The sequence below is a fragment of the Lagenorhynchus albirostris genome, chromosome 9 (assembly GCF_949774975.1).
Source record: "Lagenorhynchus albirostris chromosome 9, mLagAlb1.1, whole genome shotgun sequence".
In the NCBI taxonomy this organism is placed as follows: Eukaryota; Metazoa; Chordata; class Mammalia; order Artiodactyla; family Delphinidae; genus Lagenorhynchus; species Lagenorhynchus albirostris.
Window position 1 is genome coordinate 5,908,939 of NC_083103.1, and position 25,907 is coordinate 5,934,845.

At 36.1% G+C, this 25,907-nt stretch overlaps 1 protein-coding gene across 12 annotated transcripts in view; it reads right to left on the reverse strand.

Annotated features, from left to right (window-relative positions):
- The window catches only part of TOP6BL (TOP6B like initiator of meiotic double strand breaks), a 91,881-nt gene that overhangs the window by 59,845 nt on the left and 6,129 nt on the right, over positions 1 to 25,907 (reverse strand). For all 12 annotated transcript variants that reach the window (XR_009542299.1, XM_060158462.1, XM_060158467.1 and 9 more), the window contains one exon: positions 23,940 to 23,993. Coding sequence is in view for 10 of the 12 variants with exons in the window: in XM_060158462.1 (XP_060014445.1) it covers positions 23,940 to 23,993 (54 nt within the window). In the remaining 2 variants the exon portion in view is untranslated. The remainder of the gene's footprint in view (positions 1 to 23,939; positions 23,994 to 25,907) is intronic.

Genomic DNA, 25,907 nt, shown 5'->3' on the forward strand with positions numbered 1-25,907 from the left:
AGCCATGGCAATCAGGGAAGAAAAAGAAATAAAAGGAATTCAGATTGGAAAAGAAGACGTAAAACTGTCACTGTTTGCAGATGACGTGAAACTATACATAGAGAATCCTAAAGAAGCTACCAGAAAATTCCTAGAGCTAATCAATGAATTTGGTAAAGTTGCAGGATACAAAATTAATGCACAGAAATCTCTTGCATTCCTATACACCAATGATGAAAAATCTGAAAGAGAAATTAAGGAAACACTCCCATTTACCAATGCAACAAAAAGAATAAAATACCTAGGAATAAACCTACCTAGGGAGACAAAAGACCTGTATGCAGAAAACTATAAGACACTGATGAAAGAAATTAAAGATGATACCAACAGATGGAGAGATATACCATGTTCTTGGATTGGAAGAATCAATATTGTGAAAATGACTATACTACCCAAAGCAATCTATAGATTCAATGCAATCCCTATCAAATTACCAATGGCATTTTTTACGGAACTGGAACAAATCATCTTAAAATTTGTATGGAGACACAAAAGACCCTGAATAGTCAAAGCATTTTTTCCCTCGAGGGAAAAAAATGGAGCTGGAGGAATCAGACTCCCTGACTTCAGACTATACTACAAAGCTACAGTAATCAAGACAATATGGTACTGCCACAAAAACAGAAACATAGATTAATGGAACAGGATAGAAAGCCCAGAGATAAACCCACGCACCTATGGTCACCTTATCTTTGATAAAGGAGGCAAGAATATACAGTGGAGAAAAGACAGCCTCTTCAATAAGTGGTGCTGGGAAAACTGGATAGCTACATGTAAAAGAATGAAATTAGAACACTCCCTAACACCATACACAAAAATAAACTCAAAATGTATTAAAGACCTAAATGTAAGGCCAGACACCATCAAACTCTCAGAGGAAAACATAGGCAGAACACTCTGTGACATGAATCACAGCAAGATATTTTTTGATCCACCTCCTAGAGTAATGGAAATAAAAACAAAAATAAACAAATGGGACCTAATGAAACTTCAAAGCTTTTGCACAGCAAAGGAAACCATAAACAAGACAAAAAGACAACCCTCAGAATGGGAGAAAATATTTGCAAATGAAGCAACTGACAAAGGATTAATCTCCAAAACATACAAGCAACTCATGCAGCTCAATATCAAAAAAGCAAACAACCCAATCAAAAAACGGGCAGAAGACCTAACTAGACATTTCTCCAAAGAAGACATACAGATGGCCAAGAAGCACATGAAAAGCTGCTCAACATCACTAATCATTAGAGAAATGCAAATCAAAACTACAATGAGGTATCACCTCACACCAGTTAGAATGGGCATCATCAGAAAATCTACGAACAACAAATGCTGGAGAGGGTGTGGAGAAAAGGGAACCCTCTTGCACTGTTGATGGGAATGTAAGTTGATACAGCCACTATGGAGAACAGTATGGAGGTTCCTTAAAAAACTAAAAATAGATTTACCATATGACCCAGCAATCCCACTACTGGGTATATACCCAGAGAAAACCATAATTCAAAAAGACACATGCACCCCAATGTTCATTGCAGCACTATTTACAATAGCCAGGTCACGGAAGCAACCTAAATGCCCATCGACAAACAAATGTATAAAGAAGATGTGGTACATATATACAATGGAGTATTACTCAGCCATAAAAAGGAACGAAATTGGGTCATTTGTTGAGACGTGGATGGATCTAGAGACTGTCATACAGAGTGAAGTAAGTCAGAAAGAGAAAAACAAATATCATATATTAAACATATATGTGGAACCTAGAAAAATGGTACAGATGAACCAGTTTGCAGGGCAGAAATAGAGACACAGATGTAGAGAACAAACGTATGGACACCAAGGGGGGAAAGTGGTGGTGGTGGGGGAGTGGTGGTGTGATGAATTGGGAGATTGGCACTGACATATATACACTAATATGTATAAAATGGATAACTAATAAGAACCTGCTGTATAAAAAAATAAATAAAATTCTAAAAAAAAATTTTTTTAAACTCACTCAAAATTAAAATACTGCACAAACAAAAAACTAAGAGAATAATTGCCAACAATGACAAAGAGGTTTACTATACTTACTATACAAAGTATAGAACTTTGTATAAAATAGAAAAGCACTAAGATCCTAAAGGGGAAAATGAGCAAAGAATGTGAACAAACATTCAACAAAGAAATAAACAAATCAATAAACATAAGACAGTCATTTCACTGTATTAAATGCAAGTTAAAATGAGATACAATAACTCTAGTTTTTTCCTAAGTAGAAATAGAAACACACACACACACACACACACACACACACACACACACACACACACACACACACACACTATGGTAATTTGAAAGAAGGTATGCCAAGGTTTTCAAAGTATGATTGTCTCTGAGATTATATTATAAATATGTATAATATTATAATTATTTTTCACCTTTAGTTTTCTTTTTATATATAATAATGGGAATTGCTTTTGAAATTTTTTTTTTTGGCTGCACCATGCGACTTGTGGGATCTTAGTTCCCCGACCAGGGATCGAACTCAGGCCATAGCAGTGAAAGCTCTGAGTCCTAACCACTGGACTGCCAGGGAACTCTCACTTTTGAGATTTTTTTTTTTAAGTGTTTTAAATATCTAAAAAATGAAAGGCAATATTCTGCCTATCAAATTAACCAAGGCTTCTTTGAGTAGTAGTGCACAATACTGGTAAGAAGGGAATCAGACAGGTGTTTGTATACATTGATAGTAAAAATGTAAATTGCAATAATTTTATGGAGAACAATTTAATAATTTCATCAAAGTATTATTTATAATACCATAAAATTAAAATCACCAAACATCCTGAAAGAGGGGAAAGCTTAATAAATTATTATAACCTTTCAATGGAATAGTATAAATTTTTGTAACTTGTTACTACATAATTTCAAACTTACAGAAAAGTTGCAAGAATAGTACCAGGAACTCTCATATACCCTTTACCCAGATTTAGAAATTGTATATTTTGACACATTTGCTTTATTCTCTTTCTTTCTCTGTGTGTGTATGTATGCATATTTTTTCTTGAACCAATTGAGAATAAACTGGAGACACTGTGCCCCTTTATCCCTAAAATAATTCAGTGCTTATGTTCTAAGAAGAAAGTCTCTTATATAATCTCAGTATAATTATCAAAATAGGAAATTTAGTATGAATGTATATAGTATTATTATCTAATCCATAGTCCATATTCAAATACCAGCAATTATCCTAATAATGTCCTCTATAGCTATCTTTTCCTGGCCCAGAATTCAATCCAGTATTGCACATTAGATTTAGTTTTCAGTCTTACTCTCCTTTATTTCTCTGCCTTTCCTGATCTTGACATTTTTGAAGAGTTCAGACCAATTTATTTTATAGAATATCCCTCAAATTGGATCAGCTGCTTGTTCCTTAAAATATTCAGGTTATGCAATTTTTGCAGAAATACCACAAAAGTGATGTTGTGTCCTTCTCAGCACATATCAGGAAGCACGTGATAACAGTTTGTTCCAACATTGGTGATGTTAACTTTGATCTTTTGGTTAACGTGTCCCATAGATTCCTTTACTGCAAAAGTTAGTATTTTCCCCTTGTGATTGATAAATATTTTCAAAGTAATCTCCACAAATTATGTATCTGTTCCTCATTAAAATCGCACTCATTAGTGTTAGCATCCATTGATGATTTCCTAAGTCCTTTATCTTTTCGACACTTATTAGTTGGCATTCTACCTGTAATGAACAGCTTTCCTTTCTCCTTATTTATTTACATCTGTATGGAGTCATGTGTTCTTATTTTATTCACTGAGTTATAATCTCTTACTATCATTATTTACCCTATATTATTGTCCCATATTTGGTCAATGGAAGTCCCTTCAAGCTGGCCACAGCTTGTCTGTCCACATCACCTTCAAGGAATTCCTTTATTTCAAGGATACGGGGGCTTCCCTGGTGGCACAGTGGTTAAGAATCCGCCTGCCAATACAAGGGACACGGGTTCGAGCCCTGGTCCGGGAAGATCCCACATGCCGCAGAGCAACTAGGCCCATGTGCCACAACTGCTGAGCCTGCACTCTAGAGCCCACAAGCCACCACTACTGAAGCCCATGTGCCTAGAGCCCATGCTCTGCAACAAGAGAAGCCACAGCAATGAGAAGCTCACGCACCACAACGAAGAGTAGCCCCCACTCACCACAACTAGAGAAAGCCCGCACTCAGCAACAAAGCCCCAATGCAGCCAAAAATAAATGAATAAAATATTTTTTTAATTAAACTCACGGATATTCTAGGGTCATCTTGTATTCTCCCTACCCCAATCCTGGAATCAGTGTTTTCCCCAAGGAGTTCTAGTTCTTTTTAGTGGAGAAGTGTGGTTGGAAACCAAGATTTGAGAGCTAAGCAATTGCTATTGGGATATTATTATTTCTAGGCTCTCTCAACAGACAAAGCTAGAATACATACACGTATCTCTATGTTTCTATATTTATCTATCATATGTAATATATACTATACAGTTGGAACCATGAGTTCTAATTCCACAGGGTGCATTTTAGTCTGCCCCCTTTCCATACTTGTAACTTCTTTATCCAACAGTGAAAAATCACGTTCCTATTAATCTTAATATATTTACTCAATTTATCAAGCTAGAATACACAGGAAGTAGTTTCAGAATTGTTAAACCTTATCTCTGGAAAGCAAACCTACTAACTAGATTTCAACGTTTGTTTATAGTTCTTTTATTTAGGTAAACTTTACATACAATATAATGCACAAATCTTAAGTGTACAACTTGCAGAGTTTTGACAAATGCATATAACCAGGTAACTCATGCTGCATCAAGATACAGAACATTTCCATCATCCCAGAAAATTCCTAATTGCTTTTTTCTCAGTGAACACTTCTCAGAGGCAATCATTTAAAAGTTTTTTCATTAGTTTAGTTTCACTGTTCTTGAACTTTATATAAATGAAATCCATATACAGTGATTCTTTTGTGTCCATTTTCTTTCTCAGCATAATGTCTGTGAGATTAATGCACAGGCATACCTCATTTTATTGTTTCACTTTATTGCACTTCACAGATACTGTATTTTTTTTTACAAATTGAAGGTTTGTGGCAACCCTGCATGGAGCTAGTCTATTGGTGCCATTTTTCCAACAGCATTTGCTTACTTAGTGTCTGTGTCACATTTTGATAATTTCTGCAGTATTTCAAACTTTTTCATTATTATTATGTTATGGTGCTCTGTGATCAGTGATCTTTGATGTTATAGTACTACTGCAAAAAGATTATGACTAGCTGAAGGTTCAGATGATGGTTAGCATTTTTTAGTAATAAAATATTTTTAAATTAAGGTATGTATATTTTTAGACATAATGCTGTTGCATACTTAATAGACTATGTATAGTGTAAACATAACTTTTATATGCACTGGGAAAGCAAAAAATTCGTGACTCGCTTTATTGAGGTTTTTTTTTATCAGAGTGGTCTGAAATTGAACTTGCAAAATATACAAGGTATGCCTGTAGTTCATTCCTTTTTATTCCTGACTAGCATTCCATTACATGTATACACCCAACTTATTTATCCATTCTCTTGTTGGACATTTGGATTTTTCCAGTTTTTGGCTATTTTTAATAAAGCTGCTATGAACAGCTGGTGTAAATCTTGTTTTGGACAAACAGTTTCATTTCTCTTGGGTAAATACCTAGAAATGAAATTGATGGGTCATGGCATAGGTATATGTTTCACTTCATAAGAAACTGTCAAACAGTTTTCCAAAGTGGTTGTACTATTTTACACTCCCACCAGCATTATATCAGAGATCTGATTGTTCTACATCCTTGCTAACATCTGGCGTTTTTTAATTTTAGCTATTCTGGTGGACTGTGAATTTAACTTACAATCTCTGGTGACTGATGATGGTAAGCACTTCTTCATGTGCTTAGTGGCCATTCAGATACTTTCTTTTGTGAAGTATCTATTCAAATCTCTGGCCCACTAAGAAAAAAATAGATTTGGAACTTCTCTAGTGGTCCAGCAGTTGGGACTCCACACTCCCATTGCAGGGGTCCCGGGTTCGATCCCTGGCCGGGAACTAGAGCCCGCATGCCACAACTAAAAGATCCCGCACGTGGCAAGGAAGATCCCACATGCCGCAACTAAGACCCGGTGAGCCAAATACATAAATAAATAAATATTTTTTAAAAAGAAAGAAAAAAATAGCTTTATTGAGATACAATTCACATATCATTCAATTCATCCATTTAAAGTGTACAATTCAGTGGTTTGGGAATATATTACATTATTAGTTTTTAAGTTGTGGTAAAATATACATATAACAAAATTTGCCATTTTAACTATCTTAAAGTATACAATTCAGTGTCACTAATTACACTCACAATGCTATACAACCATCACCACTATCTATTTCTAAAGCTTTTTCATCATCCCAAACAGAAACTCTGCGACGATCAAGCTGTAAGTTCCCATCCTCCCCGCTTCCCATCTCTGGTAACCTCTAACCCACTTTCTGTTTCTATGAATTTGCCTATTCTAGATATTTCATATTAGTAGAATCATATATTATTTGTCCTTTGTGTCTGGTGTATTTCACTTAGCATAATGTTTTCAAGGTTAATCCATGTTGTAACACATATCAGAACTTCATTCCTTTTCATAGCTGAATATTCATATATATATATATCACAATTTGTTTATTCATTCATAAATTGATGGACACTGGGTTGCTTCCACCGTTGGGTTATTGTGAATGATGCTGCAATGAACACTGGCGTACGAGTATCTATTTTAAATCCCCGCTTTCAACTCCTTTAGGCATATCCATAGGAGTGGAATTGTATGGTAATTCTATATTTAGCTTTTTGAGGGACTCCCAAACTTTCTTCCATGGTGGCTGAATTATTTTACATTCCCATCAACAATGTTCAAAGGTTCCAGTTTCACCACATACTTGTCAACATTTGTTATTTTCATTATTTTTCTTTTTTTATTGAAGTATAGTTGACATACAATATTATATTAGTTTCAGGCATACAACATAGTGATTTGAATTTATATACATTACAAATTGATCACCACAATAAGTCTAGTAACATTCTGTCACCATACAAGGTTATTACAATATTACTGACTATATTTCCTATGCTGTGCATTACATTCCCGTGACTTATTTTTCTTATAACTGGAAGTTTGTATCTCTTAATCCCCTTCACCTATTTCACGCAACTTCCCACTCTCCTCCCATAATCATCATGATCACTGTCTTCGTCATCACTGCTATCCTAGTAGGTGTGCAGTGTTTGGCCTGTTTTTGTTTTTTTTTAATCAGGATGTCTTTTTTTTTTTTTTTTTTCCCCCCGCTACGCAGGCCTCTCACTGTTGTGGCCTCTCCCGTTGCGAAGCACAGGCTCCGGACGCGCAGGCTCAGCGGCCGTGGCTCACGGGCCCAGCCGCTCTGCGGCATGTGGGATCTTCCCAGACCGGGGCACGAACCCGTGTCCCCTGCATCGGTAGGCGGACTCTCAACCACTGCGCCACCAGGGAAGCCCAGGATGTCTTTTTTTTATTATTAAGTTTGAGAAGCTTTTTTTAATATTATGGATATTATGGATAAAACCCTGTTGCCAGACATGTTTTGCAAATATTTTCTCACAACTATGGTTAACATAATCACTTTCTTAATATCTTTTGATGAGCAAAAGTTTTTTATTTTGATGAAGTTTATCAGTTTTTTTCTTTCATGGTTACTTATTTCTATGCCCTAAGATTTTACCTATTTTTAGGTTAAAGGATATTCTCCTTTGTTTTCTTCAAGAATCTTCTTAGCGTTTATTTTCAGGTCTATCTTCCATTTCTAATTTTTGTGTGTGATCTGCAGTAGATGTCAAGGTTCATTTTTTTTCCTTATAGACATATGGTCATTTCAGCAACATTTGTTGAAAAGACTTTCTTTTCCTTGATGGATTGCTTTGGTGCCTTTATTTTTTTAAAAAAAATCAAATAACCATATAAGTATGAGCCTGTTTCTGGCCCTTTTCATTTCCATATATTTTCCTATTTTTAAAAAATTAATAACGCTTATTTTTTAGAGCAGTCTTGAGTGAAAAATTGAGGAAAAGTACGGAGAGTTCTCATATATCCATACTCCCATTTGTGGACTTAAGTTTTCAATTCATTTGGGTAAATACCAAGGAGCACCATTACTGGATCATATGTTAAGAATATGTTTACTTTCATAAGAAACTGCCAAACTGCCTTCCAAAGTGGCTGCAGCGATGAGAGTTCCTATTGCTCCACATCTTTGTCAGCATTTGTTGCCAGTGTTGTCAATGGGTTTTGGCCATTCTAATAGGTGTGTAGTGGTATCTCATTTTCATTTGCATGTCTCTAATGACATAATAATGTGGAGCACTTTTTCATATGCTTACTTGCCATCTGTATATCTTCTTTGGTGAGGTGCCTGTTCAAGTCTTCTGCTCATTTTTTAAAAACTGGATTGTTTTCTTATTGTTGAATTTTAAGAGATCTTTGTATATTTTGGATAACAGTCCTTTATCAGATATGTCTTTTGCAAATATTATCTCCCAGTCTGTGACTTGCCTTTTCATTCCCTTGAGACTGTCTTCCACAGAGCAGAACTTTTTAATTTTAATGAGGCCCAGTTTATCAATTATTTCTTTCATGGATCATGCCTTTGATGTTGTATCTAAAAAGTCATCTTTATACCCAAGGTCATCTATGTTTCCTCCTATATTAATTTCTAGGAGTTTTATAGTTTTGTGTTTTACATTTAGGTTTATGATCCATTTTCATTAATTTTTATGAAGGTGTAACATCTGTGTCTAGATTCTTTCATTTATTTATTTGCATGTGGATGTCCAGTTGTTCCAGTACCATTTGTTGAAAAAACTATCTTTGCTCCATCATAATGCCTGTCCTCCTTTGTCAAAGATCACTCGACTATATTTATGTGGGCTCTCTATTCTTTCTGTTCTGGGCCCTGTTTCTGGGACCTCTATTCTGTTCCATCTATCTATTTGTCTATTTTTTTACCGACACCACACTGTCCTGATTACTGTAGGTTTTTTTTGTTTTGTTTTGTTTTTTGTGGTACGCAGGCCTCTCACTATTGTGGCCTCTCCCGTTGTGGAGCACAGGCTCCGGACGCACAGGCTCAGCGGCCATGGCTCACAGGCCCAGCCGCTCTGTGGCATGTGGGCTCTTCCCGGACCGGGGCACGAACCCGTGTCCCCTGCATCAGCAGGCGGACTCTCAACCACTGCGCCACCAGGGAAGCCAATACTGTAGCTTTATAAGTCTTGAAGTCACATAGTATCAGTCCTCTGACTTTGTTCTCCTTTAATATTGAATTGGCTACTCCGAGTCTTTTGCCTCTCCATGTAAACTTCAGAATCATTTTGTTGATATTCACAAAATAACTTGCTGGAATTTTTATTTGGATTGCACTGGATCTATAGATCAAGTTGGGAAGAACTGACACCTTGACAATATTTAATCTTCCTATCCATGACATGGAACATCTCTCCATTTATTTAGTTCTTCTCTGATATATTTCATCAGAGCTTTATAGTTTTCCTCATATAGCTCTTATACATAGGTTTTGGGGTTTTCTGGGTTTTTTTCTTTGCTTTATATCTAAGTATTTTGTTTTTTATGATGCTAATGTAAATGGTAATGTGTTTTTAATTTAAAATTCCACTTGTTCATTGCTTGCATATAGGAAACCAATTGACTTTTGTATATTATCCTTGTATCCTGCAAGCTTGTTATAACTGCTTATCAGTTCATGTAAAATTTTTAACCAGTTTGTGAATTTCTATAGAAAGTCTGCTAATATTATGATTGTGTTGACTCCACAGATCAATTTGGGGAGAATGGACATCTTAGCAATATTGCACTTTCCAGTCTATAAACATGATATATCTCTCCATTTATTGTTTAATTTCTCTTGGCAATGTTTTATAGCTTTCAGCAAAGATCTTTTACTTATAACATTAAATCTATCCCTACGTGTTTCATATTTTTTGATGCTATTATAAATGGAACTATTTTTAAATTTTATTTTACAATTGTTAGCTGCTAGTATAAAAAAATCTTGTGGGGGAATTCCCTGGTGGTCCAGTGGTTAGGACTTGGCATTTTCACTGCCAGGGCCTGGGTTCAATCCCTGGTCAGGGAACTAAGATCCCACAAGCCACATGGCGCAGCCAAAAACAAAAATCTTTTTGTATATTTACCATGTATCCTGCAACCTTGCTAAATTCACATATTTCTTCTAATATTTATTTTGTAGATTCCCTAGGATTTTGTACATTAAAAAAATTATATCATTTAAAAATAAAGACTGTTTTACTTCTGCCTTTCCAACCTCTATGCCTTGTACTTATTTTTCTTGCCTTGTTTACATTGGCTAGAACCTCTACTATGATTTTTAAATGATATTCTTAAAGACCTTGTGAGATAAGAAAATTCTTACTCAAAGTGAAAAATAAAAAAATATACCACACTGGGGACTTCCCTGGTGGCACAATGGTTAAGAATCCACCTGCCAATGCAGGGGACATGGGTTCGAGCCTGGTCCAGGAAGATCCCACATGCTGTGGAGCAACTAAGCCCGTGTGCCACAATTACTGAGCCTGCGGTCTAGAGCCCATGTGCCACAACTACTGAGCCCGCGTGCCTAGAGCCTGTGCTCTGCAACAAGAGAAGCCACCACAATGAGAAGTCCGTGCACCGCAACGAAGAGTAGCCCCTGCTCGCCGCAACTACAGAAAGCCCGCGCACAGCTATGAACACCCAACGCAGCCAAAAATAAAAAAATAAATTTATATTAAAAAAAAAGAACATCCATAGTGATATTCTTGTATCAGTAGAGTATTAGAAGAAAATGAGATTTAGGAAATCATTACATTAGACCTATCATTCCACAGCCAACTGTGCATCTTGAAACAAAATGGCATTATAACAGAAAAACTGAATCTCAATGATTTGTACATCATAGTGTCAAGCCTAAAAATACAATTTACACAGTATCTTAGTCCCTTTGGGCTGTTATAACAAAATAAGACAGATTGAATTGCTTATAAAGAACAGAAATTTATTTCTCACAGTTCTGGAATCTAGAAGTCCAAGATCATACTGCCAGCATGGTCTGGTTCTGGGCTCTTTTTTGGATTACAAATTTCTAATTGTATTTTCATATGGCAGAAGAACCTGGAGAACTCTGTCAGTTCTTTTTTTACAAAGGCATTAATCCCATTTGTGAGGGCTCCACCCTCATGACTTAAGCACCTCCCAAAGGTCCCATCTCCTAATACCATCACATTGGCCATTAGGATTTCAACATATGAATTTTGGGGGGACATAAACATTCAGACCATAGCACAGAGCTAATGGCTGAATTTATTTTAAACTTCATCTTAGAAGTTTTTCCCTAAAAACATGGAAAAAGTTCAGAAAAAACAAAGTACAGATAGTAAACACTTATAAAAAGTTTCAAAAATACATGAATTAAAACTATATACCTGTTAATTAACTAGTAAATTGGCTAAAATAGTTTAAGTAATTGAAATTCCTAATGCTAGCAAAGTACAGGAAGTTAATATCCTCATATACAAATGCTACTATTACATGATACAACTTTCTAAAAAGCAATTTCAAGAGCCATAAAAATATAGACTTTAATCAACTTAAATCTACTTCAGGAAATTAGTCCTAAATTTTTCAATTAAGTAAAAAGCTATATGCATTAAGATACTCATCCCAGAGACATTAACATTAATTAGCACTTATTGAGAACTATGCACTCAGAATAACCGCTATGCCACATGCATTATGTGTATTACCTCGTTTAATCCTCAAAACAGCTTTATGAGGTAGGTATTTTTCAAAAGATCAAATAACTTGCTCAAGGATACACAGTATGAGTTCTTAACCTCTACAATATGTTGCTATTCATAGTAATGGGAAAAAAGAAAGAACAAGCCTAAAAGCCTCAAAATATAAAATGGTTACTTAATTTATGATACATCTTCTTATGGACAACTTATCCATTAAAAATAATGACTAGAAGACTGTCATAACATGAAAAATGCTGACACGTTAAATGAAAAAAAAGTAGTAGGACAAAATTGTGTATATATTGTGATTACAACTATATTAAAAATACATGGGGGAAAAGTTTGTGAGAAGTTTTTTCCTTTTCCCTATTTTCCCCTAATTTTCTAAAATGGGCTATATTGCTTCTATAACAAAAAGTACCATTTAAAAATAATTTCTCTGATGATGGCAAAAGTTGAGATCCGGCTGTTTGTTGTTGTTTCCCAACAGACTCAGCAAACCAGTAATTATTTGGTTTTCTTGCCTTTAACCAGTGAATAAAGTAACAATAGTAATACCAAACATTTTAAAGAATGAGGCTAATTAAGCCAAAAGATGAAAAGTTCTTTGGTTGGCTCTGTGGCTTGATGTCATTAGTTAAATTGGCTAATTATTTCCACATTATAAAACAACCCCAGACGTGCTCTAGAGAAGGAAATAGAAAGCAGGACATTATAATGGAGAATCAGCAACCTTTCAGAAACACTGTGTCAAATCTTCATTCACTCCCTCAAAAAGCAGAGAGACTAGTTCTTTGGTTGGCTCTGTGGCTTGATGTCATTAGTTAAATTGGCTAATTATTTCCACATTATAAAACAACCCCAGACACGCTTTAGAGAAGGAAATAGAAAGCAGGACATTATAATGGAGAATCAGCAACCTTTCAGAAACAGTGTCAAATCTTCATTCACTGCCTCAAAAAGCAGAGAGACTAGTGGCCATTGCTGCATATCCAGTTGGCTCCCTCAGCCAAGCAAGCCAGTCAACAAAGGTGTGGTCACTCAAGTACCTAACAAAGGAATATGCAACTGAGCCTCATACCGCCCCAAACAAAAAGATGTAGATTGGGGCTTCCCTGGTGGCGCAGTGGTTGAGAGTCCGCCTGCCATGCGGGAGACATGGTTCGTGCCCTGGTCTGGGAAAATCCCACGTGCCACGCAGCGGCTGGGCCCGTGAGCCATGACCGCTGGGCCTGCGCGTCCGGAGCCTGTGCTCTGCAACAGGAGAGGCCACAACAGTGAGAGGCCCACGTACCGCAAAAAAAAAAAAAAAAAAAAAAGATGTAGATTGAAAATGGAGTAAGAAAAACATGATAATTCTTCCAAGCCTACACTTACCTCTTCACACAACCTCAACAACTCAATCACCAAAAATGACACAGGCTACAGATTTCTTCAACTTGCGGTATGAGAGTGAAGTGAGAAGTTGTCAAAGAAAGAGAGAAATTAATATCTATTCATTCATTGAGCATAAATAAATAGTTGATCATCTGAAAAGTTAATACATAGTCAAACCTCTAGCAAAATAGAATACTGTATAGTAGACCAAAATACTATGGAATAGTGGTTAAGACATAGCCTCTGGAGCCAGTCTGTCTGGGTTCATATAACCCACTCAATCACTTAATAGATTTGTGACTTTGAACAAGTTACTTCACCTTTTTGTGTTTAAAATGAAATGTTTCCTATTAGTGTTATCATTATCACCATCAAGAAAAAGAGAAGGTGCAAAAACAACATAAGAAACCCCAAAGAGATAAGAGTACAAATATTTTTAAATCATAAAGGAATACTATAGGACTTCCCTGGTGGTGCAGTGGTTATGAATCTGCCTGCCAATGCAAGGGACAAAGGTTCGATCCCTGGTCCGGGAAGATCCCACATGCCACAGAGCAACTAAGCCCACATGCCACAACTACTGAGCCTGCACTCTAGAGCCTGCAAGCCACGACTACTGAGCCCACATGCCGCTACTACTGAAGCCCATGTGCTTTAGGGCCCACGTGCCACAACTACTGAGCCGGCATGCTGCAACTACTGAAGCTTGCACGCCTAGAGCCCGTGCTCTACAACAAGAGAAGCCACCGCAATGAGAAGTCCCCACACCACATCGAAGAGTAGCCCCCGCTCGCCGCAACTAGAGAAAGCCCACGTGCAACAACAAAGACCCAACCAGCAGCCAAAAATAAAAAATAAAAATTTTTTAAACAATACTATAAAAAACTTCACATCAATTAATCTGAAAACTAAGATGAAATGCCGAACACATAGCAGGTGCTCAATAAATACGTACTGGATGAACGAATTAAAAGGAATAAGGGATAATGTGTGTGTGTGTGTGTGTGTGTGTGTGTGTGCGCGCGCATGCATTTTTCTTTTTTAATATACATATACAGTTGAGCCTTGAACAACACGCATTTGAACTGCGCGGGTCCACTTATATGCTGATTTTTTTTTCAATAACTATAGCACCTGCGTTTTCATTTTACAGATCTTTAATTAAGTGTGGGGAAAAGTTTCTGTCTGATTAGAGATCACAATACGTGGAATCAAAAGAACTAGGGTTTGAGTCCTGATTCTATCCAAAAGGTTTCAACTTCCTGCCCTTGGGTGAGTCGTTTATCAATTCATTTGTTTTTGAGGCAGAGGTAACAGTACGCAGATTTTTGACTGTGTGTGGGGTCGGCGGCCCAACCCCCCATGTTGTTCAAGGATCAACTGTATTTCCAAAATTGGCTCTAGGGGAAATAGAAAACTTAAGCCAAACATTATTAAAGAAAGCAAGTTGGTTATCAAAAATAATTCCTTCTTCACCTCCCACCCCCAAAATACCAGGTTCAAATGATTTTTTTACAGGGTAGTTTTACCAAATTTTCAGAGAACAGATACAAAAAGTTCGAGAACAGAAATGGATAAACCTACTCAACTCATTTTACAAAGCTAGTATAATCTTGGTACCAAAATAAGACAAGGACAATATAAACCAATCTCACTAGGAATATAGATGCAAAAGTTAAATCCAGGATATGTAACAATTATATAATGAAAACAACCAGCAAGGGTGTTTTTTATCAGAAAGTCTATCACCATAACTCATCATATTAATAGATTAAAGACTTAAAAAAACACATCATAATCCCAAAAGATGTAGAAAAAGCACTTTTGAAAATACAATACTCATTTATAACAAACACTACTGGCAAATTAAGAAGAGAAATTCCTTAACCTGACAAGGAGCAAATATCAAAAAACTATAGTAAAATCATACTGTATGGTAGAAATTTTTATTTATTTATTTATTTATTCATTTATTTAATTTTTGGCTGCATTGGGTCTTCGCTGCTGCACGCGGGCTTTCTCTAGTTGCAGTGAGCGGGGGCTACCCTTTGTTGCGGGGCACAGGCTTCTCATTGTGGTGGCTTCTCTTGTTGTAGAGCACAGGCTCTAGGCGCGCGGGCTTCAGTAGTTGTGGCACACGGGCTTCAGTAGTTGTGGCTCGCGGGCTCTAGAGCGCAGGCTCAGTAGTTGTGGCACAACGGGCTTAGTTGCTCCACGGCATGTGGGATCTTCCCGCACCAGGGCTCGAACCCGTGTCCCCTGCATTGGCAGGTGGATTCTTAACCACTGTGCCACCAGGGAAGCCCCGTATGGTTGAATTTTAAGTAATATCATTGAAGGAAGGCAAGACGCAGATGCCTAATATCACCTGTGTTCTTCTATCCAATACTAATATTGTTCTATCTAATGCAATATGACAAGGAAAAGAAATAAGCCATGAAAGAAGTGAAAATGAAAAGAAAAAAACGGTAAGAATTTAGAAATGCTTTGATTGTCCTTATAGAAGATCCAACAGAACCTACAGATAAATTATCAAAATTTTAACAGTTCAAGTCAGTAATATTGAAAAAATGAATACCACTCACAATAGCAATAAAAACTATAAGACATTAGGAATAAATACAACAAAAGATGTCTAGGACTTATGAAAAGAAGTGTTAACATAAAGAAGTGTTAACATAAAAGAAGATCTAAATAGGAATGACGTCAGCAAGATGGCAGAAGAGCAAGTCTCAGGCCCTCACTCTCCCTTGGAGATACCAAACTTAACAACAATATCAAATTGCCTTTTTGAGAACTCTAGAAACCAATTAAGAGGCATGCCAGGCAAGCACAGAAAGGAGTCATTCCAAAGCAGAATCCAGGCTAAAGGAGCACCTTCCATCATAGGCATCCTAGCCTGGCATCCTAGCCTCACAGCAGAAGAAAAGGAGCTATGACCGAAAAACACACTGGCTCTTAAAGCTTCTCCTGGGAGGTGGTGCATATTACTTCCATTCGCATTTCACTGGCCCAAGCAAGTTACATGGCCCAGCCCATAGGGAGAGAAGAAAATATTTCAAACAAATAATAAAATCTAGCAAAATGGCCTCTGGAGTCAGGCAGGCTGCAGCTTTACTAGCCAGGTGCTCTTGGGAAAGTCCCTTATTCTCTAGAATCTATATACTGGAGATTATAGGGCCTACCTCCCAGTTGTGACAATTAAAATTAAATAACATATTTTTTTAAGAAAAAGAAGATCTAAATAAATGATAAAGTATATCAACTCACAGAAACACTTAATACTATAAAAATGCTATTTGCTACCAAATTAACCTACAAATTCAGAATAATAACAATCAGGATCACAATAAGATTTTTCATGGAACTTAACTAACTATAAAATTCATAGGCGGGACTTCCCTGGTGGCAAAGTGGTTGGGAATCCGCCTGCCAATGCAGGGGACACAGGTTCGAGCCCTGGTCCGGGAAGATCCCACATGCCGCAGAGCAACTAAGCCCGTGCGCCACAACTACTGAGCCTGCACTCTAGAGCCCGGGAGCCACAACTACTGAGCCCACGTGCCACAAATACTGAAGCCCATGCACCTAGAGCCTGTGCTCCACAACAAGAGAAGCCACCGCAATAAGAAGCCCGTGCACCACAAAGAAGAGTAGCTCCCACCCACCTCAACTAGAGAAAGCCCACGCACCGCAACGAAGACCCAAAGCAGCCAAAAATAAATTAAAAAAAAATTCATAAGTAAGATAATGGTTTTAAAAACCAAAGGCAATTCTGGAAAAAAATAAGGAGGGGGGATTTGCCCTATCATACAACAAGATTAATTCTAAAACTTTAGGAAATAAGACTCTATGATACCAGCCTAGGGACAGACATAAAGCCTAGAGTACCCAGAAACAGATCCAAGCATATATAGAGCCCTAGTTTATGAAAGCATAATAACACAAATTATTGGGGAAAGGAAAAGATTTAAATTAGATTCCTAACTTGTATCATAAATAAACATAAACTCTAGATTAATTATAATAATAATTAAATATAATTTTTAAACTTTAGAACTATTAAAAGAACTATTTAAAAGAATATCATGACTTCAGTGTAAAAAAGAATGGTCTCAAATCAATGATTACAGCTTCCACTTTGAGAAACTAGAAACAGAAAAGCAAAAGAGATCCAAAACAAGCAGAAGAAAGGAAAGAATAAAAGATCAGAGTGAAAATCAATGAAACAGAATACAACAGAAAGAATATGGTTCTAGCGAGACTGATTAAAGAAAGAGAAAGTGAGAAAGTAAGAGAGAGAGACGAATATAAACTACCAACATCAGGAGTGAGAGAGGTGATATTGCTAGAGATTCTACAAGTGTTGGAAGGATAATAAGGGTATATTATGAACAATTTTATGTCAATAAATTTAACAACTTAGATGAAATGGACAAATTCCTTGAAAGGTACAAACTACCCACACTTACTCAAAAAAACAAAATAACCTGAATAGCTCTATAATCATCAAAGAAATTGAATTTGTAGTTAAAATATTTCCCACAGGGCTCCCCTGGTGGCGCAGTGGTTGAGAGTCCGCCTGCCGATGTAGGGGACACGGGTTCGTGCCCCGGTCCGGGAAGATCCCACATACCGCGGAGGAGCTAGGCCCGTGAGCCATGCCCGCTGAGCCTGCGCGTCCGGAGCCTGTGCTCCGCAACGGGAGAGGTGACAACGGTGAGAGGCCCACGTACCGCAAAAAAATATATATATATATTTCCCACAAAGGAAAAATCAGGCCCGGATGGCTTCCTTTGATGAATTGTACCAAATATTTAAGGAAGAAATAATACCTTCCACAGAAATTCTTCTAGACAATTGAAGAACAGAGAATACATCCTAATTCATTTTATAAAGTCAGCATTACTCTGATACCAAACTAAAGTCATTACAAGACAAGAAAACTACAAATATCTCTTATGAACACAGATGGAAAAATTATTTTTTAAATGTCAGTAAATCAGGCTTCCCTGGTGGTGCAGTGGTTAAGAATCTGCCTGCCAATGCAAGGGACACAGGTTCGAGCCCTGGTCTGGGAAGATTTCACATGCTGTGGAGCAACTAAGCCCGTGCGCCACAACTACTGAGCCTGCACTCTAGAGTCTGCGAGCCACAACTACTGAGCTTGTGAGCCACAACTGCTGAATCCCACGTGCCTAGAGCCCGTGCTCCACAACAGGAGAAGCCACCACAATGAGAAGCCCACGCACCGCAATGAAGAGTTGCCCCCACTCGCCGCAACTAGAGAAAGCCTGTGCGCAGAAACAAAGACCCAACACAGCCAAAACTAAAAATAAACAAAATAAATAAATTTATTTTTAAAAAAATTTTTTTAAATAAATAAATAAAATGTCAGCAAATCAAATCCAACAATACATAAAAAGGATACATAATGCATCAATGGCCAACTGGGATTTATCCCAGAAATGCAAAGTTGGTTTAACATTTGAAAATCAATGTAATTCACCATATTAACAGCCTAAAAAAGAAAAATCATATGATCTTCTCAATAAATGCATAAAATCATTTGATAAAATCCAACATCCATTCCTAATAAAAACTCTCAGCAAGCCAGGGCTAAAAGAGAACTTCCTCAAACCAATAAAGGGCATATTTAAATATTAAAGAAACAAAAGAAGACAAATTCATTTATTTTAACTTCTCTTGATCTTCAAGCTTCTCTTTATAAAATCTTTCCATGTGTTATGCAAATTTAGCAGCAAGAGACTATTTAGAATGTATCAAAAGCGTGAGGGTTAAGTGTGGACTCACAGGATAACCAATGACCTAAGTCCCCAAGCTCTTCCCTTACTTCTAAACTTAATATCGGAGACTGAGGTTAAGTCTCAGTTTCCTCATCTCTGAAACAGAAATGGCGATAACTTATGTCTGACCTATCTCTCGAGAATGAGGTCATGTCTACAAAACGAGCTCCCAGGAGAAAAAGTGTTAGATAAGTAGTGAGATTTAGAGTTGTTGATCTTGTAAGATAGAAAATTATAATAGATTTTAAATTTTTGACTATGAGCATCTCAGATTTTAAAAACATACATTAAGTCAGACATCCAAGAGTTCACCATTGTGAGTTTTTCACTCAATGTTGAGCAAGCCTGGACACATCAATCTCTCTAATGTATGAAAAGCACAACTCCTGACTTCCATTCCCAACAAATTAACAAAAGGGACAAAACTAAATATTTTTCTTTTTAAATCTCCCTGATGCCATTTTGGAGGCAAAAGCTGAACTATCTTAACTATGTAACCATACATCAACAGCAAAACTGTCTTCCCCACTTTCAAGGGTTGGTATTCCTATCTAGTCTTTTGAAGAAAACAAAGTTATAAATTTTCTTACTTGGAAAAATACATGAACATTTTTTTAAATGATTGGCCAAACTGTATTTTAGTAAAGCGTTAAATTATGTCAATAAACATGGGAATGAGGAGATATTTAAAATAAGATTAAAAAACAAGTAAAAATAATATGACTAGGAGAGACAAAAAAACAGTGAAATAAATAAAGACCTATATATATATGGCTTTTTTCATATTCCTCCAACTCATCACTCTCTTCTACCCTTTCTTTTCCTTCTTTTCTTCACTAAAGTAAGGACATGTTAGGAAGTAGCTTCTAGATCTGGGCAAGAAGGACAAGCTAAAACTATCCCGTTTCACCAAATAGATATTTATGATAGAATTAGTTCTACATAAATGGATAACAAATGAATATGTAAATGGATTTCTACATAAATGGATAACTATATGATGCAGAATAGTAGTACGTATGTTAATATCAAGGAATGAGAATTTTTAAACACATAAGAATTTATCTATCTTAATGAGCATCATCCTTCAAAGTGCAGAAGATTATTCTAATTGACAGAGTACCTCAAATCGGGTCTGAGGTGTTTTATTCTAATAAGCAATTGGGAGTCATTAAGGGAGGAATATAAAGCTGTGTTTAAATTAATAAATAATTTAATAAATAATAATTCTACACTATAAAAGCAAAATTAACCAAAAATTCAATTACATTAGATAATGGAGAAAAGAAAAGGAGAAGCCTCCCCTTCCCCTCAAAAAAAGCCAAAACTTTTAAGCCTGGAGAATTACGAAAATGTTAGTATCACTGAAAGGAATGGAGATTACACAGCAAGTTAGTTTAAGAAAATGAACCCTATTTGAGACATGTTACACATGATATTCCAGAGGAACCCTCAAATGGAATAGTCCAATTGACAATCAAAGCTAGAAACACATTAGAGATAGAGACAAAAAAATGTCTCATCAACATAGAAATAATAGTTAAAGCCTTAAAAGCAGAAGATATCTGAAGTAAACGTACAATAATGATGCAGAATAATAAAGGGAAGAAAGGCATATTGGTGACTGAACTTTAGAGAATATCCTCTGTGTTACCAAAGAAGCACTATGGTACTTATCACACTGTATTTTATTTTCAGAGGTACCTCTCACTATAACTTTCTTGTGGCAAGGTAGAGGTTCAATAAAGGTTTACTGGACAAAAGTTCAAACAGTTAGGTACCACAGACAAAAGAAAACTTAAAAAGAACATAAACTGTTAGAGAGGTAGAAAAACAGGGAGATTATCTTGGTCATCATTTATTAATCCAGCATAAATAAAACACCCAGAAATATGAGCCTGTTTGTATAGGAACTGATCTGAAGTGGTCCAGATCCAGAGAAAAAGTACCTTGATACAACTCTGATAGAATAGATTGAAGAGTAAAGAAAACTGAAGCTGGATGGCTCTACAACAGTACAGTTCCCCTAAAGAGAGGGCAGACCTCTTTTTAGGCACTGAGAGAAATCAACTGAGCAATGAAGAGGATGACATAGCTAACAAACTGAATTCAGAGGCATATGAATTTTGTACAGATACATAATTCTTTAGCACTGGGAAATCTGACGGTTAATGAATCAGCCACCAGAGACTTCCTGATGAAGTTAATTACATAGTGTAAAGATTTGTGAATAGACCAATTCAAAGCAGTTTGCTAATAATGTTATAGGAATGCTAAATAAGTAACAAGAGTAATAAAGGCATAATTAATGGTACATAAGTCAGGGAGCTAAGGAATTCAAATCTTAGTCTTGGACAGCTTCCTTTGTGAGCTTCACTGAGTCATTTTTGTTACTAATTAGTAAGAATAAATAGCATTATTAAGTGGAAGTTAATATCATGAGCCCTAACAGCTAGAGAGAAGACAGGCTAAAGTCGGTTACTAAATGTGATTGACTATGAGCAAATGACTCAATTTTTATTGTGTATTTGATGTACACTACTTCCTCTTTGTACAAAAAGTTAGCCACCTCCACTTCATCACAAGGATATGAAAATAGACTAAATAAATATGCACAAAATTGCTTTGAGCTTTTAAAATAACAAATTAAAACTAAGTCAACATGACACAAACTGTCTAAAGTTTGTATTAGCATATAAATAGGTGGTTATTCCATAAACTATACTCAATACCTTCTCCCTATTATTAACAATGATAATAAAACCATTTCTTTGTACTTACATGGCTTTTCACTTTTTTCAAAGCACTTTCACAAATATTAGACAAAGAAGCAGCACTATGTATGATCTAACCACTCATTGTGCAGTTTAGGTTTAAGTTGCAGGAAATATTCCTATCTCCTCCCTAGAGTTAATAACATATTCCCTTTTATTTTTATGAATTTTCATTTCTTTCAAAGCACCTTCACACATTTAACTGGAGGAATGGCATTAAGAATGCCTTTCCACTCTTTGCATCATCTCAGTGGCATAATCCAAAAAGGAAGAGAACTAAAGATTGATAAATAGACTAGATGATTTTGAGGTAGTCAACTCATGATTCTTAAAGTTGAATTCAGATTTTCTAAAAGTCTTAGAATTGCAGCAAACTCTCCAGGACAGTAAGCTGATTCTCTCTTTCTTCCAGGCATAGGCTTTGGGAGGCAGTATAATTAGATGATTAAGATATCTTAAATATGGCACTAAGGGGAGAAATCAAATCTATCATGTTCACCACTGTAACCCCTCTGTGTCAAGCACAAAGCTCAGCACACAGTAAATGCTCAATAAATCATCATTTTGATTATTACTACAGGGAGAACATTCTACCCAAGCTCCCACAGTACATCTGTTATGGAGCTAAGAACAAAAATCTCTATTTTTTGTTTTATTACTTTTCCTCCACAAATACTGCTTTTAAATGTGTGCACACCAAGCAGAATCTAAACAAATTAGGACCACAGAGCAAAAAGCTGAGGTTTATTAGGAATCCAGTGTACAGACAGCTGGAAGGTAGATTCAGAGGGCCAAGACAATTTCAAAGGCTAAAGGGAATACACCTGATGACCCTTAAATTAACAAGCAAGCACTTTTAAATCCCCATGCTTAAACTAAAAATGACTTCAAATAAGAAGTTTCAAAAGGTAGAACTGTTTCCTATATGTTTATGTCTTTAGTCTTTCATATTGTGAGTTGCAAAAAAATAGTTTCTTCTTTTCTTTGATAAGACCAAGATAAAGGAAGGTACTTTGGTTTATGCAGTAATTGAGTTGCTGGAAATCTGGGTATAAATTAAAATTTTAAATTGATTGTATTTTAAAAAGCATTAAGAAACCCTGCTATTTGAAAAAGTCCAACGGTAATACATTTCACAAACATTTACTTTATAACATTATACCCTTCTAATGTAGCTTTTTGATTGTTTCTATATTTAATATATAGCATATTTTCTTAAAGCAGTGACAAACATAAGTCAAAAAAACCCCACCACAGTTAATTAACTGTACTCCAATATAAAATAAAAAGTTAAAAAAAAACCACCACAATCTATTTATATTCCAGGTTTAGTTGGGGAAAGTTTCTTTTAAAAAAATTGTTTTGTAAAATTTGTAAATTAACCACTCATTAGGAAAAGACAGACCCATTAGATAATATTTACAAGCCAAACAACCATAAAAGATAAAAATGAAAGCACAATGGTTCTCAAATCATTTTGGTCTCCTTAAAATAATGTATGTATGTCCTTTGGTTTTAGATTATTCTCAAATCAAAGGAAAGAAGAACTTCTAAAACTAAGGTCACTGAAAACTCCTAAACCGTAAACCTTGGCATGTAGAAAACAGTATTAATACCAGCCCAAATCTTTTATAGTAAAAGCATTCTCCATATATTATTTCTTTGAGGTAGATGTGAACAAATACTTTACTAAAAATTGTATTTTACATCTGGGAAAATTCTGCCTGAGGTTGTATACAGAGTATTCAGAGAAGCTACAGTGACCTAGCTATCTTGTCTTAGGTCTATACAATTTTCCTGTATCTGTACAATTTTATAGATCATCTTTCAGCAGGATTTTCAGATAAATTACAGGATAAACTGCTGCATGGAACATGCAAATATACTAAAAAAGTATTCATTGTTTATCTGAAATTCAAAGTTAAGTGAGTGTCCAGTATTTTTATTTGCTAAATCTGACAACTCTATCTTTCAGTATATGTTAAATTTGTTTCAGAAAATACCAAATTTATTGACAGGAAGAGATTTAATCTTGTGGAAGTTGGGTAATTCTTTACCTTTTAGGATCTTCTTGAGGACCAAACCGCCAAAAATGCTTCCTGCAGAAGCAACTGTAAGAAACAGAATACAAAGAAGTATCATAAATAAAGCAATTCAATGGATTTCATCTAAAGAATCATATGGGAGCCTGAAATCACTGTTTATAGATACAGAACATTAAAAGATGATCACTACTAATGAATTCAGTAAAAATGGAGGCACCAAAGAAGTATTATGAGGCTACAACTGTTCAGGGGCAGAATAACTTCTTAGAGATGAGAACCAAATAGCAACTCTTTTTAAACCTATATTAAACACCAGGGCTGCCTCTTTGGATATTACTATTCCTGATAGAAAAGGATCATAGGAAGACCACAGAGTCTTGCTAGTAACCAGAATATATCATGCCAATAACTCATATTCCAGTATGAGATTCAATTAAAATTTTTGGCCTTTCTTTTAACCAATTTACTCTTTAGTAAATTTACTCTTTACTAGACTATCAGGTAAGAATTATCTGTACCTAGAGTTCTAAATCTGAACATTCCAGCACTTAGAGCAATAATTCTTCAGGGAAAGACGGTAAGGGAGGAAGCAGGTACCTAAGAGGGGGGAAAAGATCAGAATCCCCTGGAGCCTTTCTTCCCAAATAGAACATGCCTTCCCCCAGAGTTATGCGACCCCACAGTTAAGAATCTAAGAATCACTGCCACAAGAACCAATGGAAATGTGTCTATCCCTCAAGAAATATGTATTCTTCAGGCAGGGAAAAAAGGTTAAGAACCACTGATCTAGGGTGAGAGGCAATACCATTCTCTAAATGTGTGCTGTCCAATACAGTAGCTACTAGCTACATGAGGCTATGTAAATCTAACTAAATTAAATCAAATGAGAAACTGTTCCTCAGTCACACTAGCCACATTTCAAGTGTTCAATAGCCAAGCGTGGCTAATGGCTACGGTACTGAACAGCATAAAGAACATTTCCATCATCACAAAAAGTTCTATCAGATAGCATTGTTCTAGATCTCCAGATTTTGAATGATTCTGGATAAATGATACATATTTCAAAAGGCCTGAGCCCAGGTAGCATAGAATATTTAACAAAAACAATCTTTTTTTTTTTTTTTAAACTTAGTGTTCCTCACACTGATACACTGATTCTGACCTAAAGGAGTGGGTGATTGTGATTGGGACACGGATGGAAGGTGGTAGCAGGCCGACACCAGTGATTAGCAAGGAGCTAGAATACCAACAAGAAACAAACCACAAACTGTATGTCTCACAGTGTGTCCATGATGTTTCTCAACTGCATATATCACACTGTTCCCTCTAACAACCTTTCTTAGTTTTAACAAGTATCATATCAACAATTGTTGAAAATGGGTCACTTTGGGTGAACATGTGCAGGGAGAGCAATCATTCTGCCTGCTCCACACCCAACCCCAAATTTTCAGCTATGCTTCTAATCCTTCCGTATTAAATAAAGTGCTACCCTTCAAATGCAAAGATGACAGAACACATATTTTTAAAGCCACAGCATTCCCCCAAATTCTCTTTACAGAAGATGATTTTTTAAAAAGCTACGAGGTCAAATATGTTTGGGAAATGCTATATACTACAGCCCATTTTTAAAGATTCACAGTCCGTGCTTGCATATTAAAGGTTCTGAGAAGATCTAAAGTAACAAAACTCATTTGATTTTAACCAGCATTCCTCAAGTTTAGATGACTGCATAACTCCTTTCTCATAATTTATATAAACATCCTGTAGCACACATTTTGGGAAACACTGCAGTAATAATACTTGTTAAAGCCTTCAACAATTACTGACAGGAAAAACTACTGGGTTGGCAAAAAATTTCCTTCAGTTTTTAAGTAAAAATAAAAGACATTTTTCATTTTTACCAAGAACTTTATTGAACAACGTATTCACAGTTTTGTTCCACTACCTTCTGCCACTTTTCAGGCAACTTCACAATTCCAT